At 47.7% G+C, this 21,931-nt stretch overlaps 1 protein-coding gene across 1 annotated transcript in view; it reads right to left on the bottom strand.

Annotated features, from left to right (window-relative positions):
- Positions 1–458: 458 nt before the first annotated feature.
- Positions 459–21,931, bottom strand: part of Nr5a2 (nuclear receptor subfamily 5 group A member 2) — a 94,627-nt gene continuing 73,154 nt past the window's right edge. Inside the window, exon 7 of the mRNA XM_048356867.1 lies at positions 459–771. Within this exon, the coding sequence (XP_048212824.1) occupies positions 524–771 (248 nt within the window). The 3' untranslated portion in view covers positions 459–523. The remainder of the gene's footprint in view (positions 772–21,931) is intronic.

The following is a 21,931-nucleotide window of genomic DNA, read 5'->3' on the forward strand; positions in this document are numbered from 1 at the left end:
TGGCTGGACAGAAGCCAGCGGTGCACTGCTGACAATGCTTCCAGCGTCACCACGGAGGAGTTCTGGATGCGAATTCCTCACTGTCTGAGCCCAATGACTGATGCGGGTTCGTTCTTCCATTTCTTCATAGCGGCGGCGATCGGTGTAACTACGGGGGTTCTGTTCTGTCCGAGTTTTTGTTTGTTATTCTGACAGGGTGCGGAATCCATCTGTGAGTTCGAGTCCGCCCCATGACGCTGTGTCATTTGACTCCTGTGGGGACGGGGTAGCTTCTCATTCACAGTTTGCGACACGAATACCCTGATACATCATTTGTCTGCTACTTATTAAGTATTTTGATTATAATGCCTTTTTTAAAATTCAATATCTTTAAACCAAGTTTGTTTTTAAATTAGTGTTGCTCGGAGCAGCTCAGAGTATTTATTTGCTTTCCCTACCCTATTCAGGTTCTCCTTTCCCTGCCCCATCCCTGCCTCTGTCTCTCCCTCGTCTCGTCTCGTTCTGGAAGCCGAGCCGGGGGCGCTCAGGCTCTCTTGGCATGCAGCATCTCGATGAGAAGGTTGTTGTAGGGTACGTCGCCGTTCAGGTGCTTGAAGTACAGGTAATCCTCAGCCTGGATGCTGATCTGCCGGATTTCGGGGAGGAGGAGGACGAGCTGCGGGAACTTCTGGGTGTGCTGGGGGTAGTTGCACGTGGTGTACTCCAGGAGGGCGTTGTTCACCTGCTCATGGACTCCTTCCACCAGCTGTAAGTTCTCCAGGCTCTTCACATCTGCATTCAAAACAAACACACACACACACACACGCGTTTCAATGGCGGCCCCACTCCCGTGTCCTGTGGCAGGTGGACACGCACGGGTGTATTACGTCCTGTTGAATATTCATTCAGTGAGCCCCACTCCACCCGAGCTCCCCGCCACGACCACCAACCGCAAAGGAGATTTGGAAGAGTATCTTGTTGAAATTCTGCATAGACCTCCAATCAATTAGCCACCCATGGTTGCTGAGCAAGGTCAACTCTTTTTCATATGGTACAAAGGGAAAGGGTTGAGGATTCCGAAAGTCCACAGATCATAATATATTGCCAGCAAATGAGTCCCCGGAGGAAGACCTATCTTAACCCAGTATATTACACAACTCATATAATTCTGTATTAATTTTTCTGACCCAAGGTGAAATCTGTGTCCAGGGTATGATGTAGTTAATTCTAATAAAAAGTGACAGGGTTCTTGTTGCTGTTTGACATTTTCTAAATGATTCTGAAAGCCTTTGCCTCGTCTCGCCTATGTTAATGAACCATCTGGCACACTCCAGTAGTTGCCAGCAGATTCTCCGCTACCGAGAACTCTCTCAACTATATATCCCGGCGACTAATGATCTCTGTCGAATGAAAGCTTTGTCCTGGAGGCAGAACGCGAGCCGGGGTGGCTGCTGCCCTTTCACCCGAGTGCGCCTTTCTGAAGTCTGGTTCTTTTCCTTGTCTTCTGCTCCCAAGTCACTGGGATTGGACACTTCCTCGTGTTTAACTCCTAGGCACTGTCCAGTGGTTTTGAAGGCATCTGCCCTAAAGGTACTTATAAATACTGAATGAGAGAGAGAGAAAAGCCCAGAATCAAAAGGACGGACGGACATATAAATATGCCACACAGACAATGGGAAAGGCAAAAATGGAATGCTGGGATTTCTCTCCTGGAGTTTATTTATGTTAACTGCACAACTTTTAGACAGTGTGTATGCAGAAGCTTCTGGAAAAAATATACAGATATACAGATGTGAGTTTACATAGAAAGTAAACAGATGGGCCACCCTCACCCTCTTTCTTTTTTCTTTTTCTTTTGTGCCAGTCTTGGGGCTTGAACTCAAGGCCTGGGTAGTGTCCCTGAGCTTTGTTGCTTAAGGCCAGTGCTCTACCACTAGAGCCACAGCTCCACTAGTGGCCTTTTTGCTGGTTCATTGGAGATAAGAGCCTCACAGACTTTCCTGCCTGGGCTGGCTTTGAACCTCGATCCTCAGATCCCAGTCACCTAAGTAGCTAGGATGACAGGTGTGAGCCACCGGTGCCCAGGCCACTTTTTATTTTCTAACTGGGGAAACACAAGTAATTTCAAGACAGCTACATAGTATGAGTGGGAAGTTAAATTGCTCTGAGTGGAAGTTAATGGTTATTCCAATAACTCATGTCAGGGATTTTAGGTGAATGAACTTGTACACAGGTTCCTGTTCCTCGTATTATTTCTAAATGGGCCTACGTACAGTAAGCCTGCCTTACATTTACCACTGAGAATGGAGAGACACAAAAACATTAATGAGTTGTACAGCCTGAGCTCCACCCCGGAGAGCCCGGTGTCTCCTCGTGGGTCAGGTGATTTTAGACGTTTGTCTGTGGAGCACTTTACAACAATTAAGGAAGCATTCTCCGTCTACCTTTTCTGAAATATTTTATACCCGCGTTTACATTGCTTAAAAATATTTACAAGCATGGTCGTGGATCTAGAGTTGGTTCACAATGATAAAATGTAAACAGCCAGAAATATCTTCAATATGTTGTGCCTCGGAATGGCAGAAACCCCGCCAGACTCGCCTTACAGTGATGTCAGTTGAATGGTGGAAGTTTTGGAATGGGAGGATTATTTTATGCTGAAGGGACAGACTCTCCTGAGAAAGAAAAGCGAACAATTGTGGTAGAGATTCACAAGTTAGCTGGAAGAATTTAAATAGCAGAAAACATTAAGATAGGGGAATAACGGCCTTGTGTAGAAAGTTGCTTATGAAACTTTCTTCTTTGAGAACTAAGTCTAACATTTTTGTAATAAGTTATGCCACTCTCTTAAGGAAAAACTAACCAGAAAGCATAGAACAAAGGACAAATAATAAGTTCTGTTTTAGTCACATCCTACTATTACAGAGTGATGGTTTTTTATGTTCTGAGGGTGACGGACAGGAGGCAGTACTGGGGTTTGAGTTCGGGGCCTTGCGATTACTAGGCGCGTACTCTACCACTTGAGTCACGCCCCCCAGTCCCAGAGCCATTTAAAATCTCCAAATTATTGTGTGCATGCATGTATGGAAATACCCAAAAGAAACTCATTTATATAATCAATATATCCTAATAAAAAGAAAGAAAAATTCTAATTACTCTTCGCACTATATCATTGTACTATTTTTTCAAGATTGACAGATCTATAATTATGAAATGATGTGTTATATCATCTTATGCCAATCTTATTTTCCTAATTAAAAGCTTTCAAAAATTTGGTGCACAACAGATCTCTTTCTGAAATAAAGTACTTCATTAAGCAGAGCGCCAGTGTCTCACGCCTGGAATCCCAGCTGCTCAGGAGGCTGAGATCTGAGGATCGTGTTTCGCTATCAGCCTGGGAAGCAAAATTTATGAGACCCTTATCTCCAATTAACCACCAAAAAGCTACAGGTGGAGCTGTGACTCAAGTGGTAGGGCACCAGCCCTGAGCAAAAAGGAAACTGGCACATGTTCTGCATGTAAGTGGGTTGTGCCTGAACTTTCACTGGGATTAGAATCCTTTCCTGGGATCTGAGAGGCTCCCCTCCCCCTTCCCCCTCCCCCCTCCCCCCCAATCTAATGAGTTCACAGAGAAGATGCCCAAGAACCTAAAACCAACCAAGACAGTTCGCGCCAGACATAGACGATAGCATCTCCAATTCTCACAGAATCAGTTTTTGTGCAAACTGATACTTCCTCATGGAAATGAAATGTACAGTCTTGGCCATTTTCTCTCTCCTATGCCTCTTCCACACCAGCCCCGCCCGTAAGTGATGACTGGCAGTTGACACTGAATCTGAACTCACCTACCACAGGAGCCGGGAGCAACCGACAGTCGGATGGGCTGACCTCCAGTTACTGATGAGACAAACTCTGGAAAACCATTCTGGAAGTCTCAAAACACATGCCTTTGCCACTTGCTCTTCAGCCCTTGTATTCAGTAGCATTGCTCCTTGGGTTACTTTAGGATCTCCTAACTGTTTCACTACAGCGTGCATGTGCACATATGCACGTGCACGCGCACGTGTGTGTGTGTGTGTGTGTGTGTGTGTGTGTGTGTGTGTGACTGTGTGCCAGTACTGGAGCTTCAACTCAGGACCCCATGCTCTCTCTCTTGGCTTAGCATTTTCCTCAAGGCTGGTACACTACCACTTGAGCCACAGCTCTACTTTCTTTTTTTTATTCTTTTGGTGCCAAGCCTGGGACACTCTCCTTGAGTTTTCTGCTCAAGGCTGGCACTCTTCCACTTGAGTGGAGCCACAGCTCGACTGTGGCTTGTTGGTGGTTAACTGCAGATAAGAATCTCACACACTTTCCTACCCAGGCTGGCTTTGAACTGCGTGATCCTCAGATCTTGGCCTCCTGAGTAGCTAGGGTTACAGGGGTGAGCCCCGGGCTGACTTCTGATTTCCTGCTGGTTAACTGGAGGTTTTCAGACTTGTCTTTCCTGGCTGGTTTCAAACCTCAATGTTCAGCTCTCAGCATCCTGAGTAAGTAGGGTTATAGGTGTGGGTCTCCAGTGCCTGGCTGGCCCCGACATCTTGATGGTGGACAAGAACATCTGGGGGTCCCCCTCTACACATCAATCTATCCCCTGGCATCTCTTCTCCATTATTCACCGAGGGACTGATTATCAACTCCGTCTGTGAAGCCGCACGACAGCGAGGGGGGCTCATGGCGGGGTGCTTGGATTTCTCCCTTCCTCGTTGGAAAGTCAGCCCTTAGGTCTTCTTGCAGATTTTACAATGCTGAGCTCTCTGTCCTGCTCTGCATTGGGCGCTGAGGCCTACATTCGGACTCTGTCCTCAGTTTCCAGTGAAAGCTGAAGAGGACTGCAGGCTGAAGCCAGCCTGGGCAAGAAAGTTCGTAAGACTCTAATCGTCCATTGACCACCACCACCACCAAGCCAAAAGCAGAGCTGGGGCTCAAGTGGCAGAGCACCAGCCTTGATTGAAAAAGCTAAGGACAAGTACCCAGACCCGAGTTCAAATCCAGTACTGGCAAAAAAGAAAGAAAGAAAGAAAAGAACAAAAACAAACAATGTAGAAGCACCGTAAGACTGTGGTCAGTAAGACTGCAGGACACAAGGAAGGCGCTAGCGCTGACCCAGCACCAAAGGGCAAGGTATTTTCGAATTGAATCCTTTTGTTACAGGGAAAGCATTAACGCTACCATGAACCAAGACCAAGGGCACTTCCAACACTAGGAAATGGCCCATCCTGCTAGGGGTGGAGAATGGAACATGCTGGCGAATCCAATAGTTCTAAATCATCTCGTTTCTAGACTTGCTCTCCAGGTTCTGCTCAGGAACAGGGCTGGGAAATAATCACAATTGTTTCACCGTGGAACGCTTTCTTTTTCTCTTGCCTCCCTCCCTCTGTTCCTCTCCCTTTCCCTCTCTCCCTCGCCCCCTCCTCCCCCCACGGGGCCTTGAACTCAGGGCCTGAGCTCTTTTGCTCATGGCTAATGCTCTACCGCAGCCTTCTGAGTAGCTGCGATGACAGGGCTATGACAGGGCTGAGCCATCAGCGCCCCGCCCTTTGACTTCTTTCTATACATAGCTTTCTTTTTTTAAAAAGAAATCACACCGAGGAAACAAGTTTGAAAACTACTTCATCTGTGTCACAGTACCACAGTTCAAAGACTCCTGGTGTAACCCTGGCACTAGCTGGCGTCAGCCTGCCTTCCCTCTGCGGACCAGGAAGACAACTCCCCTAACTCCAAGGACGGCTTCAAGGTCAAAAGCCGCTTTCCTGAGGAGGAAGCTTTAGGAGACGCCAGAAGTGGCCCCTGGTCGCGTATGGTAGAGGTCTTGGGAGAGAAGACGGGTTTCTTGTCAATCAACCGCAACCAGCACTCCTGAGGGCACCCCTTGCGTTTGTACCTGACTGTGGGATTCTAACCGTGTCACTTAGAGCCTCTGATAAAATCAGAAATGTTCTGCACAAATGGCTACCATCCTCATCCTGCACTGACGAACAGCGGTCTCTCTGCTGCACTTGCCCTGTGGGCTTTCCTGCTGCTTCGCCACCATACTGAACTTGCTTCTGCCTCTACCTTTCCACCGGCTGTCCTTTCATTCAGGAAGGTTCTCCACTGTCATCTAAGACTCAGGTTCTGGGCTGGGAAGGTGGCCTAGCGGTAGAATGCTTGCCTCGCACACACAAAGCCCTGGGTTCCATTCCTCAGCACCACAGAAACAGCAGAAATGGCGCTGTGGCTCAAGTGGTAGAGTCCTAGTCTTGAGCAAAGAGAAGCCAGGCAGGAGTGCTCCGGCCCTGAGTTCAAGCCCCAGGACTGGCACGTGCGTGCACACACACACACACAGACTCATGTTCTCACTTCACTTTCTCCAGTCCTTTCCTCAGACAAGACTGTAGGCCACCCTTTTTTTTTTTTTTTGGCCAGTTCTGGGCCTTGGACTCAGGGCCTGAGCACTGTCCCTGGCTTCTTCCCGCTCAAGGCTAGCACTCTGCCACTTGAGCCACAGCGCCGCTTCTGGCCGTTTTCTGTATATGTGGTGCTGGGGAATCGAACCTAGGGCCTCGTGTATCCGAGGCGGGCACTCTTGCCACTAGGTTATCTCCCCAGCCCCTAGGCCACCCTTTCTAAAAAGCCCTGGGCTACTCTGGCCAGGGTGGATTGTAGCGTGCGGTCTTGTCTCAGCACAAAAGTCAGTGCGTCATGGAGGAGATTTCTGACACTTAGGCTAGCTGCAGGGTTACTCAAAATGGGCAAAGGTAGGGGGCTGGGGATATGGCCTAGTGGCATACATGAGGCCCTGGGTTCCATTCCCCAGCACCACATGTATGGAAACGGCCAGAAGGGGCGCTGTGGCTCAGGTGGCAGAGTGCTAGCCTTGAGCAAAAGGAAGCCAGGGACAGTGCTCAGGCCCTGGCCCCAGGACTGGCCCCCCCCCAAAAAAATGGGCAAAGGTAGCCACAATCCAAGAACCCATCTATGAATGGATGCACCAAGTGTTTTGTGTGCGTGTGCACACGCACGCGTATACACTAATATATACATAGGAGGGATGGGTCTTCTCTCCAGCCGTGTTCCTCCCTAGCCGCTGAGCATTCTGCAGAGGTCCTTCACCAACAAAGAAGCACGGCAACAGATTGCTCAGGAAAATTTGAATCAGTGTCTCATCATCCGTCTCCCATCATCTCCTCCTCCTTCAGGTGGAGGCATCTGTAATCTTAACTGCTCAGGAGGGCGGAGATCTGAGGGGTGGGGGGAAGAGGTTCAAAGCCAGCTGGGCAGAAAGTTCATGAGACTTTTCATCTCTAATGAATCAGAAAAGCCTAGAAGTGGTGTTGTGGCTCAAATGGTAGAGTACCAGCCTTGAGTGAAAAAGCTAAGGTTCCAGGCCTAGTACTGGCACATGAACGCATGCGCACACACAATAGGTGTACAGCGTGTCACTCATGAGTCTCAGATCTGTAGCTACAAGACTCTTTCCTTTTATGAAGGAGCAGCTGTCCACCCAGAAACACCCACGTTCATGGGGAGTCTCCTTCCATCTGAGTAAAGAGCTTTCTTTCTTCCACACTTGTAGTCACATCCCCAGGTGTAGAACTAGAAGTTTCTATCTGATTTCCACTCAGGAATTTGTGGGTATTTCCCCCCCTCAAAGTTTTCATATTTTCTTAGAATAAGATATGAGGTTCGGTTTGTTCAGGTGGCAAGTCAAAACCATGAATAAACCAGCGTTATCATATGAAAGGGAATTAAACAGGCAGACCCAAGTGGGGATATATTAAGCCAAATTTAAGCTCCAGTTGTTGAATTTAGCCTGGACTCTATGTCTGCTTTGCCTCGGGATAAATCCAGCTTCCCAGCTAATCGAAAGAAGAAAAGTGCCTCAGGTCTGATAAAATTTACAAGAGAGCGCTGTCCAACAGTTCTTGTTAAAAAAATATTCGCTTAAAGGCATTCTTATCGTCTTTGGGATGAAGACCGTATTTGCATTTAATTACTTGATTTCAAACTTTTATGAACTTGGATCAAATATTAGCTTAGCCAATTAAAATATTATTTTGAGTGCACGTGGCTAAGAGCCCGCTTCAGCTCAACTTTCTGGGCTTTTTGGCAGTGCTCTATTGACTTCCTGAGAGATTATTTTGAAGAAGAAGGGCGATATTTGCGAATATCCTGTTCACGCGTTTCATAGACAAGGTGCTATCTACCGAGGATAGCTGACTTGCAAAGCGTCTCCACTTTACAGCAAGTGTAAGACACAAAGAATGGAGTCTTCCAGAAACGTTCCCGCACAGAATCAATACTGCTTCATAATTCAGCGTTTTCACTGAAATCCTCTGCTTTTAAAACTCATGATAGTCCAAAGGCCACAGAGCGCCCGGGACGGCCGCGGGCTGGCCGGGGCGCGCGGGGGTCGCTGCTGAGGCTCCCGGGGGGCTGTGGGGGTCCTGGGGGTGACTCTCCGCTCCGTGCCAGCGCCGAGTCCTCCAGGGATTTACTTTAGAGGGAATGTTCTGGCCTGCCGGCCAGGCAGGTATGCTCTGAGGGTTCGGAGCCAGGCCGCCCCATCTCCCAGTCAGTCCTCCCTAAACCACCCAGTCTCACCCGCTGCCCACGGTGTCACCGAGGCCGGCCTCAGACTCCAGATCTTCGTGCCTCCGCCTCCCCAAGGCCAGGGTTACAGGTGGGTACTACAACTCCCGGCACTGTAACTGCTTTCCCTCGCCTCCTAACGCGAGGGAGACAATCCGTGCTAGTCGAGCGTGCTACTGTCTCCACCACAGTGCCAACTCCCATCAGGCTCGGGTCAACAGACATCTAGCCGTGAACGCAACACGCGTGCGTGGGGTTTGGAAGCACAAGCAGGGACCATTCTGAACGGATGAAAAGTGTTACGCTCGAGTCGAGGTGGAAAGAGCTATGTAACACGGCAAGCTGGGTGCCGGCAGCTCAGGCCAGGAAGAAAAGTTCACATGACTCCAAACCAGGGCGGGAGGCGTGGCCCAAGGGGGAAGAGCAGAAGTCAACTCATCATCAGGTGAGCAAGTGTGAAGCCCTAAGTTCACTAAGTTCAAACCCCAGGGCCGGGTCTCCCCAGAAAGGAGGCAGGAAGCGAGACAGGGAGGGGGGGCGGAAAGGAAGGAAGGAGAGAGAGAGAGAGAGGGAGGGAAATGCATTGGGGATTGCCTGTGGATTCAGCTCTGACCTTCGGCCTGTACTATCTATCAGACACCCAGGGGCAGCTTTCTACATTCTGACACGCTGACGTGTGCTGCAAAGGCAAACAGGAGCTGGCAGCGTGGGCTCCAAGCCCCGGCCCCGCTCACCTCGACTCCGCCTAAGCATGTGTGAAGAAACAAGGAAGCACCTGGCTGCCGGCTCTACAAGGAATGCTTGCCACAGCGTTCAACGATGATGTGTGAAAGCTGAGCGCCAGTGGCGCACGCCTGTAATCCTAGCTACTCAGGAGGCTGAGACGCTTTGAAGCCAGCCAGGGCAGGAAAGTCCATGAGACTCTTACCTCCAATTAACCCCCAGAACGGGGGAAGTGGCGCTGTGGCTCAAGTGGTAAAGCACCAGCCTTGAGAAAAAAAAAAAAAAAAAAGAAAAGCTCAGGGACAGCGCCCAGGCCCTGAGTTCGAGCCCCAGTTCCTGCAAGATTCTTGAGGCACATGTCTATAGTATACTTCTCCAAGTTTAGAGTCTAATGGGTGACTGGAAATACTTGAGCTATAGTTACAACATAGAAAATAACATATCAAGTTCTAACAGTTACTTCTGAAATAATTTGCATCAATTTGTAACAATTTAAGAAACAACCAGATCACAGAGAGCATTCAGGTCCATGCGATCCAGGATGGTTTTCTTCACATGTATCTTTTAGTTTTTCTTCATTAGGAGGAATATTTAATTTTTTGTCAGCCTTGGGGCTTGGACTCAGGGCCTGAGCACTGTCCCTGGCTTCTTTTTGCTCAAGGCTAGCTAGCACTCTGCCACCTGAACCACAGCGCCACCTCTGGCCGTTTTCTGTGTATGTATGTGGTGCTGAGGAATCGAACCCAGGGCTTCATTCATATGCATGCTAGGCAAGCACTCTACTGCTAAGCCACATTCCCAGCCACCATTAATTTTTAAATAACTAGGAGTTAAAAAAACAACCATAGCTGCTTTTGCTTCAGCATGTGTATGATTTTCTAGTAACCTCCCTTTTATTCCTTTTTTCTTTTCTTTCTTTGTTCATTCACTATTCTTTCCTAATTCACTCTTTATTGCTCCTTAGAGTGTATATTCCTCTACCCTTCCACTCTGTGTGTGCGTGTGCGTGTGTGTGTGTGCGTGGGCGCGGTGCGTGCGCTAGTCCTGGGGCTTGAACTCGGGGCCTGGGTGCTGTCCCCATGCATTTTTGCTCAAGGCTGGTGCTCTATGGCTTGGGCCTCAGCTCCACTGTCAGCGTTCCAGTGGCTGATCGGAACCTTCCTTCTCACACTGGCTTTGACGGGCGGTCCTCAGCCCTCGGCCTCGTGGGTCTGTAGGACGACAGGCGCGAGCCGCTGGTGCCCCACTTCCGAGTCTTATTTTCAGAGCCTCCTAGACATCTATTGTGTGTTGGATTGCCAGCTTGCCTGGCGGGCAGCCATCTGGGGGGATGGCAAGTCTGCTGTCATTCTGGATTTCCCCGGCGTGGCCTGCTGGACCACGGTGGTCAGGCTGGAAAGCCCCTGTGTGCGTCCATTGCGCCCTCCTCCGCTTCCTGCCAGTCGGCACCTTCCAGGCCAGCAGCGAGCGACCGAGCACTGTGCCGGGCGCTGGAGATCTCTCTCCTTCTCCCTCCCTCCCTTCCTGCCGATCCTCATGTGTCCTAGAGCCCGGGCTCCGGGCGTCACAGACCCCAGGCCATCCCAGACACGGAATTGGGTGGGGCTGAGGGTAGAACCCGCCTCACGCTGGGAACCTGTCAGGCGTCTCCTCCGTCTGTGGCCTGGGCAGACACTGAAGTCACCGACCGGGCAGCGCCCGCCCGAGGGGGCGCACGCACACCTGAGTCTCAGTGGCTTTGATGCGCAGGCACGCCCACGGGCAAACGAAGGCATTTGCTGCTTTAAATCCAAAGACGTATGGGGTGAGTGTGTGTGTGTGTGTGTGTGTGTGTGAGAGAGAGAGAGACAGAGATAGACAGACAGACAGAGACTCCATAGTGCCAGCCCTACCAACCATTTACCGCCCTTTAAGGAAAAGAAAAGTGCATTTGGGAGTTGAGAGCCGCGTCTCCCCTGAGGTGTTAGGGACCCATGGGAGGGAGGAAGAAAATGGGAGGAGGGGGCGAAGAGAGTAAACAACGTGTCCACGCGTGCAATGGAGCAAGGACTTGTGAGCGCGGCCGGGAGGGGGTGGGGCGTCCGTGATCGCCAGGCACCGCGCCCAGACACGGGCGTGGCGCTAGGAAGCCCCGGGCCTAACGGATGGATGCCGACGTGAACGAGCGCTTGGGAGTCTTCCTCCCATCCCCGCCGCCCCGGGCATGAGTGTTGAAGGGAGCCTCGCCCGTACGGGCCCCCCGGGCCTTCTGAGACCTGTTAGGAGCGGCTGTCACGCCCGGGACCCATGGCGGCCGCCCAGCCCAGCCCAGCCTCCGCCAAGCAGCCACTACAGGACAGAGTTTTGGTGCTTCTTGCATCTGCATGCACATCTGGGAAGTGCTTCTTTCCTTAAAAAACAACAACACACGACTAGGCCACTTTCCCATATCCTTTTAGAGATCCCCCCCCCCGCCCCCGTCCCGGGTTCTAAGCTCTCACTTAGAATATAACAGTACCTATCCTCACGCTCTCCACGCTTGCGGTTCCCTGCCTCCGTTGATGTTCCCGGGTTAGCCCGGGGAGAGCCGGCGGCCGGCGAGCATGCGCGCGGCCCCCTTCTATGATGTGCACAGTAATGAACGCTCGCTATTGATTTTCCCGTAGCTGCTTGTAACTATTATAGTTGATACATCAATAGGAAAGGAAAGCACAATGTGTCACGGGCGGCAGAAAATCAGAGAATGCACGATGCCCCGGCACTAAATCATGGTATAATCTTAACAGCTGATAGAAAGCCACGGCTTTCTCTGAAAAGACAGTCCTCCAATCACCCCATATGTCCTGAGCGGCTGACTGCCCCGAATGGAGTTAAGGGACACGAGACAATGTTTCATCATCTCTAGGAGGGGCCCAGCACGACAGGCCGGCCGGCCGGCGGTCGGAGGAGCCGTTTCTTCTCTCCGCATTTCCAGAACAGGGAAGCCAGGCACCGATTTCTCTCAGAAAGCTCGGGAAGCAGATCGTTTCTACGAATAGCAAATGAGAGCGGAGAGAACCCTCCAGTCAACCAGCCAAGCAGAGCCGCCATTAATTCTGAAACTCCCAACGCCACGGGACCAAGCAAAGGACCCTGGCGGAGGAAACTGAGGATCATTAGCGAGAGGATCTTAGTTATTGGGTCATAAAAGGTAACCAAGCCGAAAGAGTTTGCGTTCGAAGCAATTTCTGGCCTCTACACAAAGGTACCTGTGACTCATGGGTAATTCTCTTCTGGGGTTAGAGATACAGTGGGAATTCTTGGGGGCTTTAGCAAGGTTTTATTTTTATTGGTGTGACAATTTGTAATCTCTCTTTCCCACCCATATTCTCTCTCTCTCTCTCTCTCTCACACACACACACACACACACACACACTTGGTTAACTCTAAAACAATTACACCTATGCAGTGCTTTTAGTGTTTAAGCTATTTTATGAGCCTCTCGTAATCAGTCCATTAATTACTAGAGCTTCGAGCACTGTTGGAAATGCTCCCCCATCAAATGTATTAATTATTTAACAACCTGTCATATTTTTAAGTGGTGCTGATCATCCTCCAGACTTTTAGTGTAATAGTATAGAGACATTAAATATGGATGTTCCTTACTAGTTTGCCAGATTGTTTCAGCCTTCACGCCAGGTTGACGCTATATAAACAAGCAGGTGGTGGTTTACCTATTAACTCCTTCTATCAATGGTATCAGTTTGTGTTTCTTCCACAAAGTATACAGCAAACATGACAAGATAGTTCTGACTCTGTAATTTGAAATTGGACTCTTGTGTGCCTTCGTTGTTGTCGATACTAGATTTGAACTCAGAATCTTTATTGCATTTCAGTGCCAGTCCTAGGGCTTGAACTCAGTGCCTGGGCGCTGTCTCTGAGATGCTTTTTTTTTTTTGTTTGTTTGTTTTTTGGCCAGTCCTGGGCCTTGGACTCAGGGCCTGAGCACTGTCCCTGGCTTCTTCCCGCTCAAGGCTAGCACTCCGCCACTTGAGCCACAGCGCCGCTTCTGGCCGTTTTCTGTATATGTGGTGCTGGGGAATCGAACCTAGGGCCTCGTGTATCCGAGGCAGGCACTCTTGCCACTAGGCTATATCCCCAGCCCTCTGAGATGCTTTTTGATCAAGGCTAATGCCTACCATTTGAGCCACAACTCCATTCCACTTCTGGCTTATTTTGCGGGGGGTGGGGAGGGTAGTTTATTGGAAATAACAGTCTCATGAACGTTACTGGCTAGGCTGGCTTTGAACCATGATCCTCAGATCTTAGCCTCCTGAGTAGCTCGGATTACAAGTGTGAGCCACCTGTGCCTGTCTTGAACTCGGGGTTTTGAGCTTGCTAGGCAAGCACTGTACTACTTGAGCCATGCCTCAGCCCTTTGTGCTGTGGTTTTATTTTTAGTTAGGGTCTCATACTTCTGCCTAGGCCAGCCTTGGGCTGTGATGCTCCTACCTCCACTTCAGAGTAGCTGGTTCTACACACATGCACCATTATGTCTGCCCCTTGGATTGCCCACTTACTATCAGTCATTCTGGGGATTGAATGAGTTGGAATAACTGAAGGAGGAGGAAGAAGAAGAAGAAAAAGGAGGAGAAAGGGAAGAGGAAGAGAGGAGGATCAGGGAGGGGAGGAAATAGTAGTAATAACAGCAGTAGTACCAGAAGTAGCACAGGTGACAATACACCTTCAGATTGTTTAACCTGGGCTTCTAATCCATCAATGTTCATCTGTCTGCCCATCTATCCATCATAGGTTACATGAACACCTACTACGTGCCACGTTTTGGGGTTACAAACCTCAGATAAGTGGTAAAATCCGGGCACAAATTTAGATCTGACAGCTGCTCTTTGGAGGTAAGTACAAAATGACCCACAAGAGTTCAACAGATGACGTCAAGGAGGTGACACCGAACCCCTCTGTGAAGAGGGGTCCACGGCCAGCTCGTCATCTTAGCCCGGGACACCTGCTGTACAGCCGCCGTTTGCCCTGGGCATGGCTGAGATGCAAAAGTGATGCTGAGTGTGCTCCCTGCTCGAAAGGCACTGCCCATGTGGGTGCCCCGGTACACCCGCCCGCGTGCATGTGCACACACACACACACACACACACACACGCCTGCAGCCTTCTGAGTTGGTGCTATTGTCTTGCTACCGGTGTTCTCAGTTGTTGCCTCTGCCCTCTGCCAGCCTGTCCCTGGTGGGAAGGGCCCCGGGCCCCCTCCCCCCTGCCCCCCCTCCCCCGCAGTCTTGCCCCTTCGCTTGCAGCTGGCTCTGTGCTGAGGACGACGGGCAGATGTGACCACACAGGTAGCCACTTCTCATACCTAGGGGGACCCGGGGGCTCACGCTCCCGGGCTGGGGTCACCACGCGGACTCAGGCCGGGAAGCCCTGGGAAGTGGTCAGCACTGAAGTAGGGGATGAAAGCCCTGTCTTCGGGGGCAGCTGGGGATGGGAGAGCCTGGGCCAGGCCCACTTCCGGTGTCCCAGGCTGGCCCTGCAGGCTCTGCTGGGTGTACCGCCTCGACCGCGGCCCAGGGATGGGTGTAGCGGTGGGCCTTCTTTTGTTTGATGGGTATTTTTATTTGTTGAATATTAAAAGTTAGAGGTTATACAGTTAGTGATGAAGCTTTGGTAAATTAATCTAATATAATTAATTACCCCATAAATGTATTTCTTTGAATCTTCAAATTCTCCCAATTCTACACCCATAGCCACACCCACAAAAAGCGAATAGGAAGAAACAGCACAGTGAGACAGACAGTAAAAATGCACTCAAGCCGGGGAGACAGGAGACCCCGTGAAAGATTCCGCTGCAGGAGTGATGGACCTCGCTGGCTGGCACGCATCTAGACTTCCACGCTTTGTGGGGAAAGCGGAAGGCAGAGAAGCCGCCATGGCATTGACTCCTGTCAAAGAGGCAAATCTGCAAACCACCAATCGCCTTCCACAGTGCTGGGAAAATATGCCGTCAACCTAAGTTCTGCAACTCAATTATTTCCCAAGAGGAGAGCAAAGGTAAAACGTTTCCACACACATAAAGAGTAGGAGGGCAAAAAAAAAAAAAAAAAAAAGGCTGCTGTAAACACGTGTTTACCCCGTGAACCTACAAACGCACTCGTGGACATTGATACCAGGCAGGAAGCGCCTTCCTGTAATGATCTGTGTGTGACAGTCCCAGAGCTTGACTCCCGAGAGCCCCCGCCACCCGGAAAGAACGCAAACGTCTTTCGATGGGTAAGAAGTTAAGTTCCAGTGTATTCTACCGTGGAATACTATGCAATCAGAAGAGAAACAAAGTGAGAGAATATACACAGGGCTAGATCTCAAGGAACCACTGAAGAATAAAAATAAAAACATTGCCACAGCTCACCTGCCTGGCAACTATATTTATATAATTACACATTTATATATATATAATTAAAAAGATGGAAATTAGTGACTATCAAAGGGGTTAAGGTGGCTGCAGAGGAATTAGCACCATGAAACATACAATAATAGCTCACATTAATGGATGGTACCAATGTCATTTTTTTTTTGGGTTGGTCATGGGGCTTGAACTCAGGACTTGGGTGCTGCCCTGAGCTCTTTTGCTGAAGGCTAGCACTCTACCACTTTGAGCCACAGCACCATTTCTGGTTTTCTGGTAGTTAATTGGAGAAAATAGTCTCATGGGGACTTTTCTGCTTGGGCTGGCTTTGAACCCTGATCCTCAGATCAGGAGTAGCTAGGATTACAGGAGTGAGGCACTGGTGTCTGGCCTATTTAAAAAATATTTATTATTGCTATGCAAGATGTTATCATTGGCAAAACTAGAAAAGATGTATGATTTTTTCCCCCATCTTCCTTGAAATTGACAGTGATCAATTATCACAGAGATTATAGATTGAATTAAAGAAAATCAAAACAAAATACAGCTATGTGCTGCTATATTGTGCAGTCCTAAGACACACTTCTTTTTTTCCAGTTCTGTGGTTTGAACTCAGGGCCTGAGCACTGGCCCTGGCTTCTTTTTGCTCAAGGCTAGCACTCTACCACTTGAGCCACAGTGCCACTTTTGTCTTTTCCTGTATATGTGGTGCTGGGGAATCGAACCCAGGGCTTCATGTATATGAGACAGGCACTCTACCACTAGGCCATATCCCAAGCTCCTAAGACACACTACTGTATCAACTGAAAAGTTAAAAGAGAAGTTTTGGGAAAAACACCAATGCCATTTTTAAACGGCTTATGAAACTTACTTCATTTCTGAAAAAGTAGGTTTTTCACAGAAACTCTCTAAAATGGAAAAATAAAGGGGCACTATGATATGATAATCTACCAGGAAAAACAATAACATCACTACGAATTGTAGGAGGAGGCAGGTGCTGGTGACTCACGCCTGTAATTCTAGCTACTCAGGAGGCTGAGATTTGAGGATTGTGTTAAAAGCCAGCCCGTGCAGGGAAGTCCCCATGAGACTCTGATCTCCAGTTAACCACTTAAAAATGGAAGTGAAGCTGAGGCCAAAGGGGTGGAATGCTAGCCTTGAGCAAAAGAGGCAGCGCCCAGGCCCTGAGTTTATGTCCTGTAGCCACCAAACAACAACAAAAAGTGACAGAAGGAAAAATTGACACCTAGCAAATACATCGTATGGCACGAAAAAGTTAATTAAATGAGCCAAGCACTGGTTGTTCATGCCCGTAATCTTTGCTACTCAAGAGGTTGAGATGTGCGGATCAAATGGAGCTGTGGTTTAAGTGGTAGAGCACTAGCTTTGAGCAACAAAGCTCAGGGACAGAGTCCAGGCCCTGAGTTCAAGCCCTAGGGTTGGCACACACGCGTGCACGCATGCAATCTTTCCCCAAAGCTAACTAAATGTTAAAATACAAAGTCTCAATAATATGGATAACCCTACAATGCAAACACTTTATAGCCCCCAAATGAAAAGGCCATAAAAATCGGTTTAGAATGTTCAAATCATGGTTTAAAAACCACATTGGAACACAAGAGAGATCACAAATTATGTGGAGCTGACTCTGAGATCACTATTTGGGCATGTACCACAAAACAAGAGACACTCCTGACCCAGCCAGTTATGTGAGTGGCGCCCCCTAGGGTCCTGTGGGGTGACATGCGTGGCCCAGAAGTAGCCCTAAATGTCTCTTGGACCACAAAGTCTGCAGATACAACTATGGCTGTGCCTAGCAGCAGCTTCCCAACCTGAATTGCTGTCCTGAAATACAAAGTAAGAACTGAAGTACAAGCGTGCAAGTAGATGAGAATAATATCCAACTCAAGAAGCTAGAATGGAGGAAATTCACAAAGAGAAAGATGTGTTGAAATAGAAGGCAAAAATTACAAAAGAAAACTTGGATCAACGCTGCTCAAGATCAACTGTGTTTTTCATGTTTTTGAAGAGGGTGAAGACAAAAACATACTAATTTGTGGGACCTTAGGATTATTCCTATTAAGGTAGGAATGCCTATGTTGGTAGCACGAAGTCAACACTCTCTAGTTACTTTCTAGAGTAAATCGGAGAGGCATTAGAGATCTGATTTCAGATGATAATGTTTATATAGTAGGTCCAAGATAAAGTATAGATAGGCCATTTCAAATAAGGAATTTAGCAGATTTGGTCACAAGTTCAATATGAAAATATTAGTTTACACAAATCCTAATAAATTAAAAAATGTTATAAGACAAAGTTGGCACTCTAACAAACTCTATAAAATATCTGGGAAACAATGAATGATAGATGCCCCATTGTGCTTCTGTGGAGAAAATGACCTGGCTTTAGTGAGGGAGACTGATGGAAAGATAAACTATGTTCATGAATGTGAAGGATTCAACCCAATGAAAAAAAAGCAACTCATACTGATCTCTCTATATGATGTAACTCCACCAGAATCCCAAGGTGGAGCCTGATGCCTGTGGCTCACACCTGGAATTCTAGCTACTTAGGAGTCTGAGATCTGAGCATCGTGATTTGAAGTCAACCCAGGGAATTAAGTCCCTGCTGAGACTCTTAGATCCAATTAACTACTGAAAAACCAGAAGTGGAGCTGTGGCTCAAAGTGGTAGAGCGCTAGCCTTGAGTGCAAAAGCTTAGGGACAGAGCCCAGACCTTGAGTTCAAGCCCTACAACAACGAATGCCAAGGTGGTCACTTGGGGAATGACAACAAACCAAATCTAAAGTCTATTTAGGAAGGTGAAAGTCTGAGAAAAATTAAGATTATTTTCATATGAAAGGTAGATGAGCTTATCAACTAGGTATCAACTAGATATTATAATGGTTCTTAGAACATGTGGGATTTGCCCTGAGATAATCAAATGGGCCAATGGAATAAGACAGAAGTTTGGAAGGAAACTGGTGCATGCACAGATTTGGAGTATACAAGAGAATTAGCTTTGATAATAGCCGGGAAAACAAGCTATTCAACCAATAGAGCTATTATAAACTACCTATAAATAAATACCTACTATTGTAGACTACCCATAAAGAAAATAAAGAAAAACAAACCTAGATCTCCTCCTCATACCACACACAAAAATAACTTCTAAGCAAATTAAGCACTAAATTATCAAAAACAGTGATTTAATATATTTGGAAATAAACTCATAGAGAGGAATGTATATTATGATGAATGTATGTTGTGATTTTGAAGGTTGGGGAGAATTTACTGAAGATAAAAGGTGGTATAAACTACTGGTAAATATAATTACTTCTTTGAAATAAAATATAAAATGAATACAAAGGCCACATGACTCCATCCATCCACGATTTTATTCTATCATGGATGAAAGCCCTGGGAATCAATAAGGAAAGGCACAGGATATGACCAGACCCTTGGCAGAAATAGATAGAAAGATGCTCGATCGCCGTGGTAATCAGAAAGACAAATTAAAACAGAACAATGGCAGCTATAAAATTATAGTGCGGATGGTGACAGGGAGAAATAGGTGCTTTCATTTGCTCTGTATTTGGATGTGATTTGGTAGAGCCATTTTGGAGAATGAGTTGGAAATTTCTAGAATTTAAAATGATTGCCCAACAATACATCAGAGAAAGACGGAGAGGCAGAAATTAAGGGGGAAAAAAGCCCGTTCTTTAAACATGGTTTGTAATAAATATCCATCAACTGGAGATGGAATCAATACATGGTGGGGTGCACTGCCGAACAAAATGGCCGAAGGGAGGGGAAACCACGGCCTGGGTCCCAGTGTTCTTAAGGATTCCGGGCAACACGAACCAAAACAGAAATCTGGAAAATGTAACCCAAGAGCGAGAAGGGCCAACTAAGATGTTTTTAAATCCTAAAAGCCTTATTCTTTTGTAAGACAAGAATAAGTGTCTCCAGCGACCTCCTTGAGAGAGGAATTTCCTTGAAGTTATAATTAGGAACTACACTGTTACAGTATTCCCCGCTCCAAGCCCTTTGGATTTGGACTGTCCTGGATGACAGCCAACCATGTGGCGATCCCATTTATCTCATCATTTTCTTGGGGCCAACAATAACAACTTAAAAAAAAAAAACAACTTGTAAAAGAAACTGTTAAAACTCTATCCTGATAAGTATTATGAACATACTCAAGACATTTATGGGCAACCTTTTTGATAGTCTTAAAGACCTGAAAAATAGACACAGGTTTGTGTTTTAGCAGCCAGCTTTTCTTCTCCCATGATAATGAGTTTAGCCCTTCTGCGTTTGAAGCTGGACATAAAGAATAGAGAATGGTCTAGAAATCCCAGCTTGGAACCTCTGACCAATGGTCAGGTTCTGATGACTAAATAATAAAAGATGACTAAAGAGAACAAGAATTTGGATGTCAGGTGCTTCTTCACGGAAGAAAATTTGTGAAGGCAGCAGACTAACTAAGGTGAAGGAAAAGCAGCCTCTTAATCCCAGTGCAGCTAGTTTGCGGTGGTAAAACCTGCCATCTCACTCTAAAACTGGGAAATGGAAAACAACTCTGGGCTGAGTGCAATAAATCACACGTGTAGTCTATGCAAGTCTGTAGGCTGAGATTTGAAGATCAGGGTTCCTGGAAGAGTCCATGAAGAATCCAGAAGTCCAGAAGAGTCCATGACACTTTTATCCCCAATTAACGGGAGAAAAATGAAATGAAACTGTGGCTTCAGTGACAGAGCAAGAGCATTGAGAAGAAAAAGCTAAGGGAGAATGCAAGGCCCTGAACTCAAGCCCAAGTGTATACACACACACACACACGCACGCACACACGATATCAGTCATAAAAAGTACAATTGTAAAATATGTCCATTTGTTGACATGAGAGTGCTTTTTTTCATATAATCTACACACTGAAAATAATTCCCAAGAGGTCATCATCTCTCCATAAGCAGCCTTCATTTAAAGACTTTCACAGACATAACTAAAGATGCCCTGCCAGGAGCTGGTGGCTCACGCCTGCAATCCTAGCTCCTCAGGAGGCTGAGATCGGAGACTGTGGCGTGAAGCCAGCCCAGCCCATGAGACTCTTATTTCCAATTAACCACCAGAAAACCGGAAGTAGAGCTGTGGCTCAACGTGGTCAAGCACGAGGCTTGCGCAAAAATGCTCTGGGACAGCATCCAGGTCCTGAGGTCAAGCCCCAGGACTGGTGTGTGTACACACACACACGCGCGTGCACACACACACACATACACACAGGTGCACGCAGTGCTGGTGGTGGTGGGTGTCGCTTCAACTGCTTGCTGGGTGTCCTGTGTCTTATCCGGAAAACACCCACAAGGTCGGTGGAAGGAATCTTCCTCTCCGTGGACAGACTGTACGCTGTCAGCTTCTACCCTGACTAATGCCGTCATCTGCACAGTCGGTGCTCAACACTTCCATGGGATGATGAATGGCCTCCCATTTGTCCTCACTACCCGACCTGGACAGGTCTGTTTGGAATCTAGTTAGAACTCAACCTTGGGTTCGTCAGAGACCAGCAGTAGACAAGAAGGTAGCTTTGACAAATGGCTCAGGCGTGAGGCCCTGGTTTGGTCCATTCTAGAATAGAGTTAAGGCGCCGGGCTCTGGCTACCCAGAGTTCAGTAGGGGACAGGATGTGAGCGGACCATGCTGCCCCGCTCCCCCCCGTCAGCTGAGTGTCTACTTCACTCAGATTGTCGCCGAATGGCCGTCAACCGAAGCGCACGCGGTTCTGCTTCACCCTCTCGCTGCTTGCTCTCTACACGCCAGTGCACACGCCTCTGAAAAAATCATCTCCCTAAATAGCTGTAGTTAGCAACGTGACACTCTTAATATTAACACCTAAAATACGATAAACATGTGAAGCACAAGCTGCCCAGAAATATGCTTAAATAAATACTATTTAGGCAGTTATCATCTTGTGCCAGCAGATAACAAATGGTAATCATTTCTTCCACGGCTGTAAATATGTATTGATTAAGTTCCGACTTAGAACTCCAAAATGAATTATATCTGGCCAGTGCTAAGCTACTTTGCTTACCGAAAGAAACACACACACACGCACGCACACACACTCACACACATTCACCTATAATGCACACAACACCTATTCTACCGCATTTAATTAAGACAAGCATCAACTTTATGGGCCATCATTTGCTTCTGCCAAACCTCTATGGTGTAAA

Source organism: Perognathus longimembris, chromosome 11 (genome assembly GCF_023159225.1).
Source record: "Perognathus longimembris pacificus isolate PPM17 chromosome 11, ASM2315922v1, whole genome shotgun sequence".
Classification (NCBI taxonomy): Eukaryota; Metazoa; Chordata; class Mammalia; order Rodentia; family Heteromyidae; genus Perognathus; species Perognathus longimembris.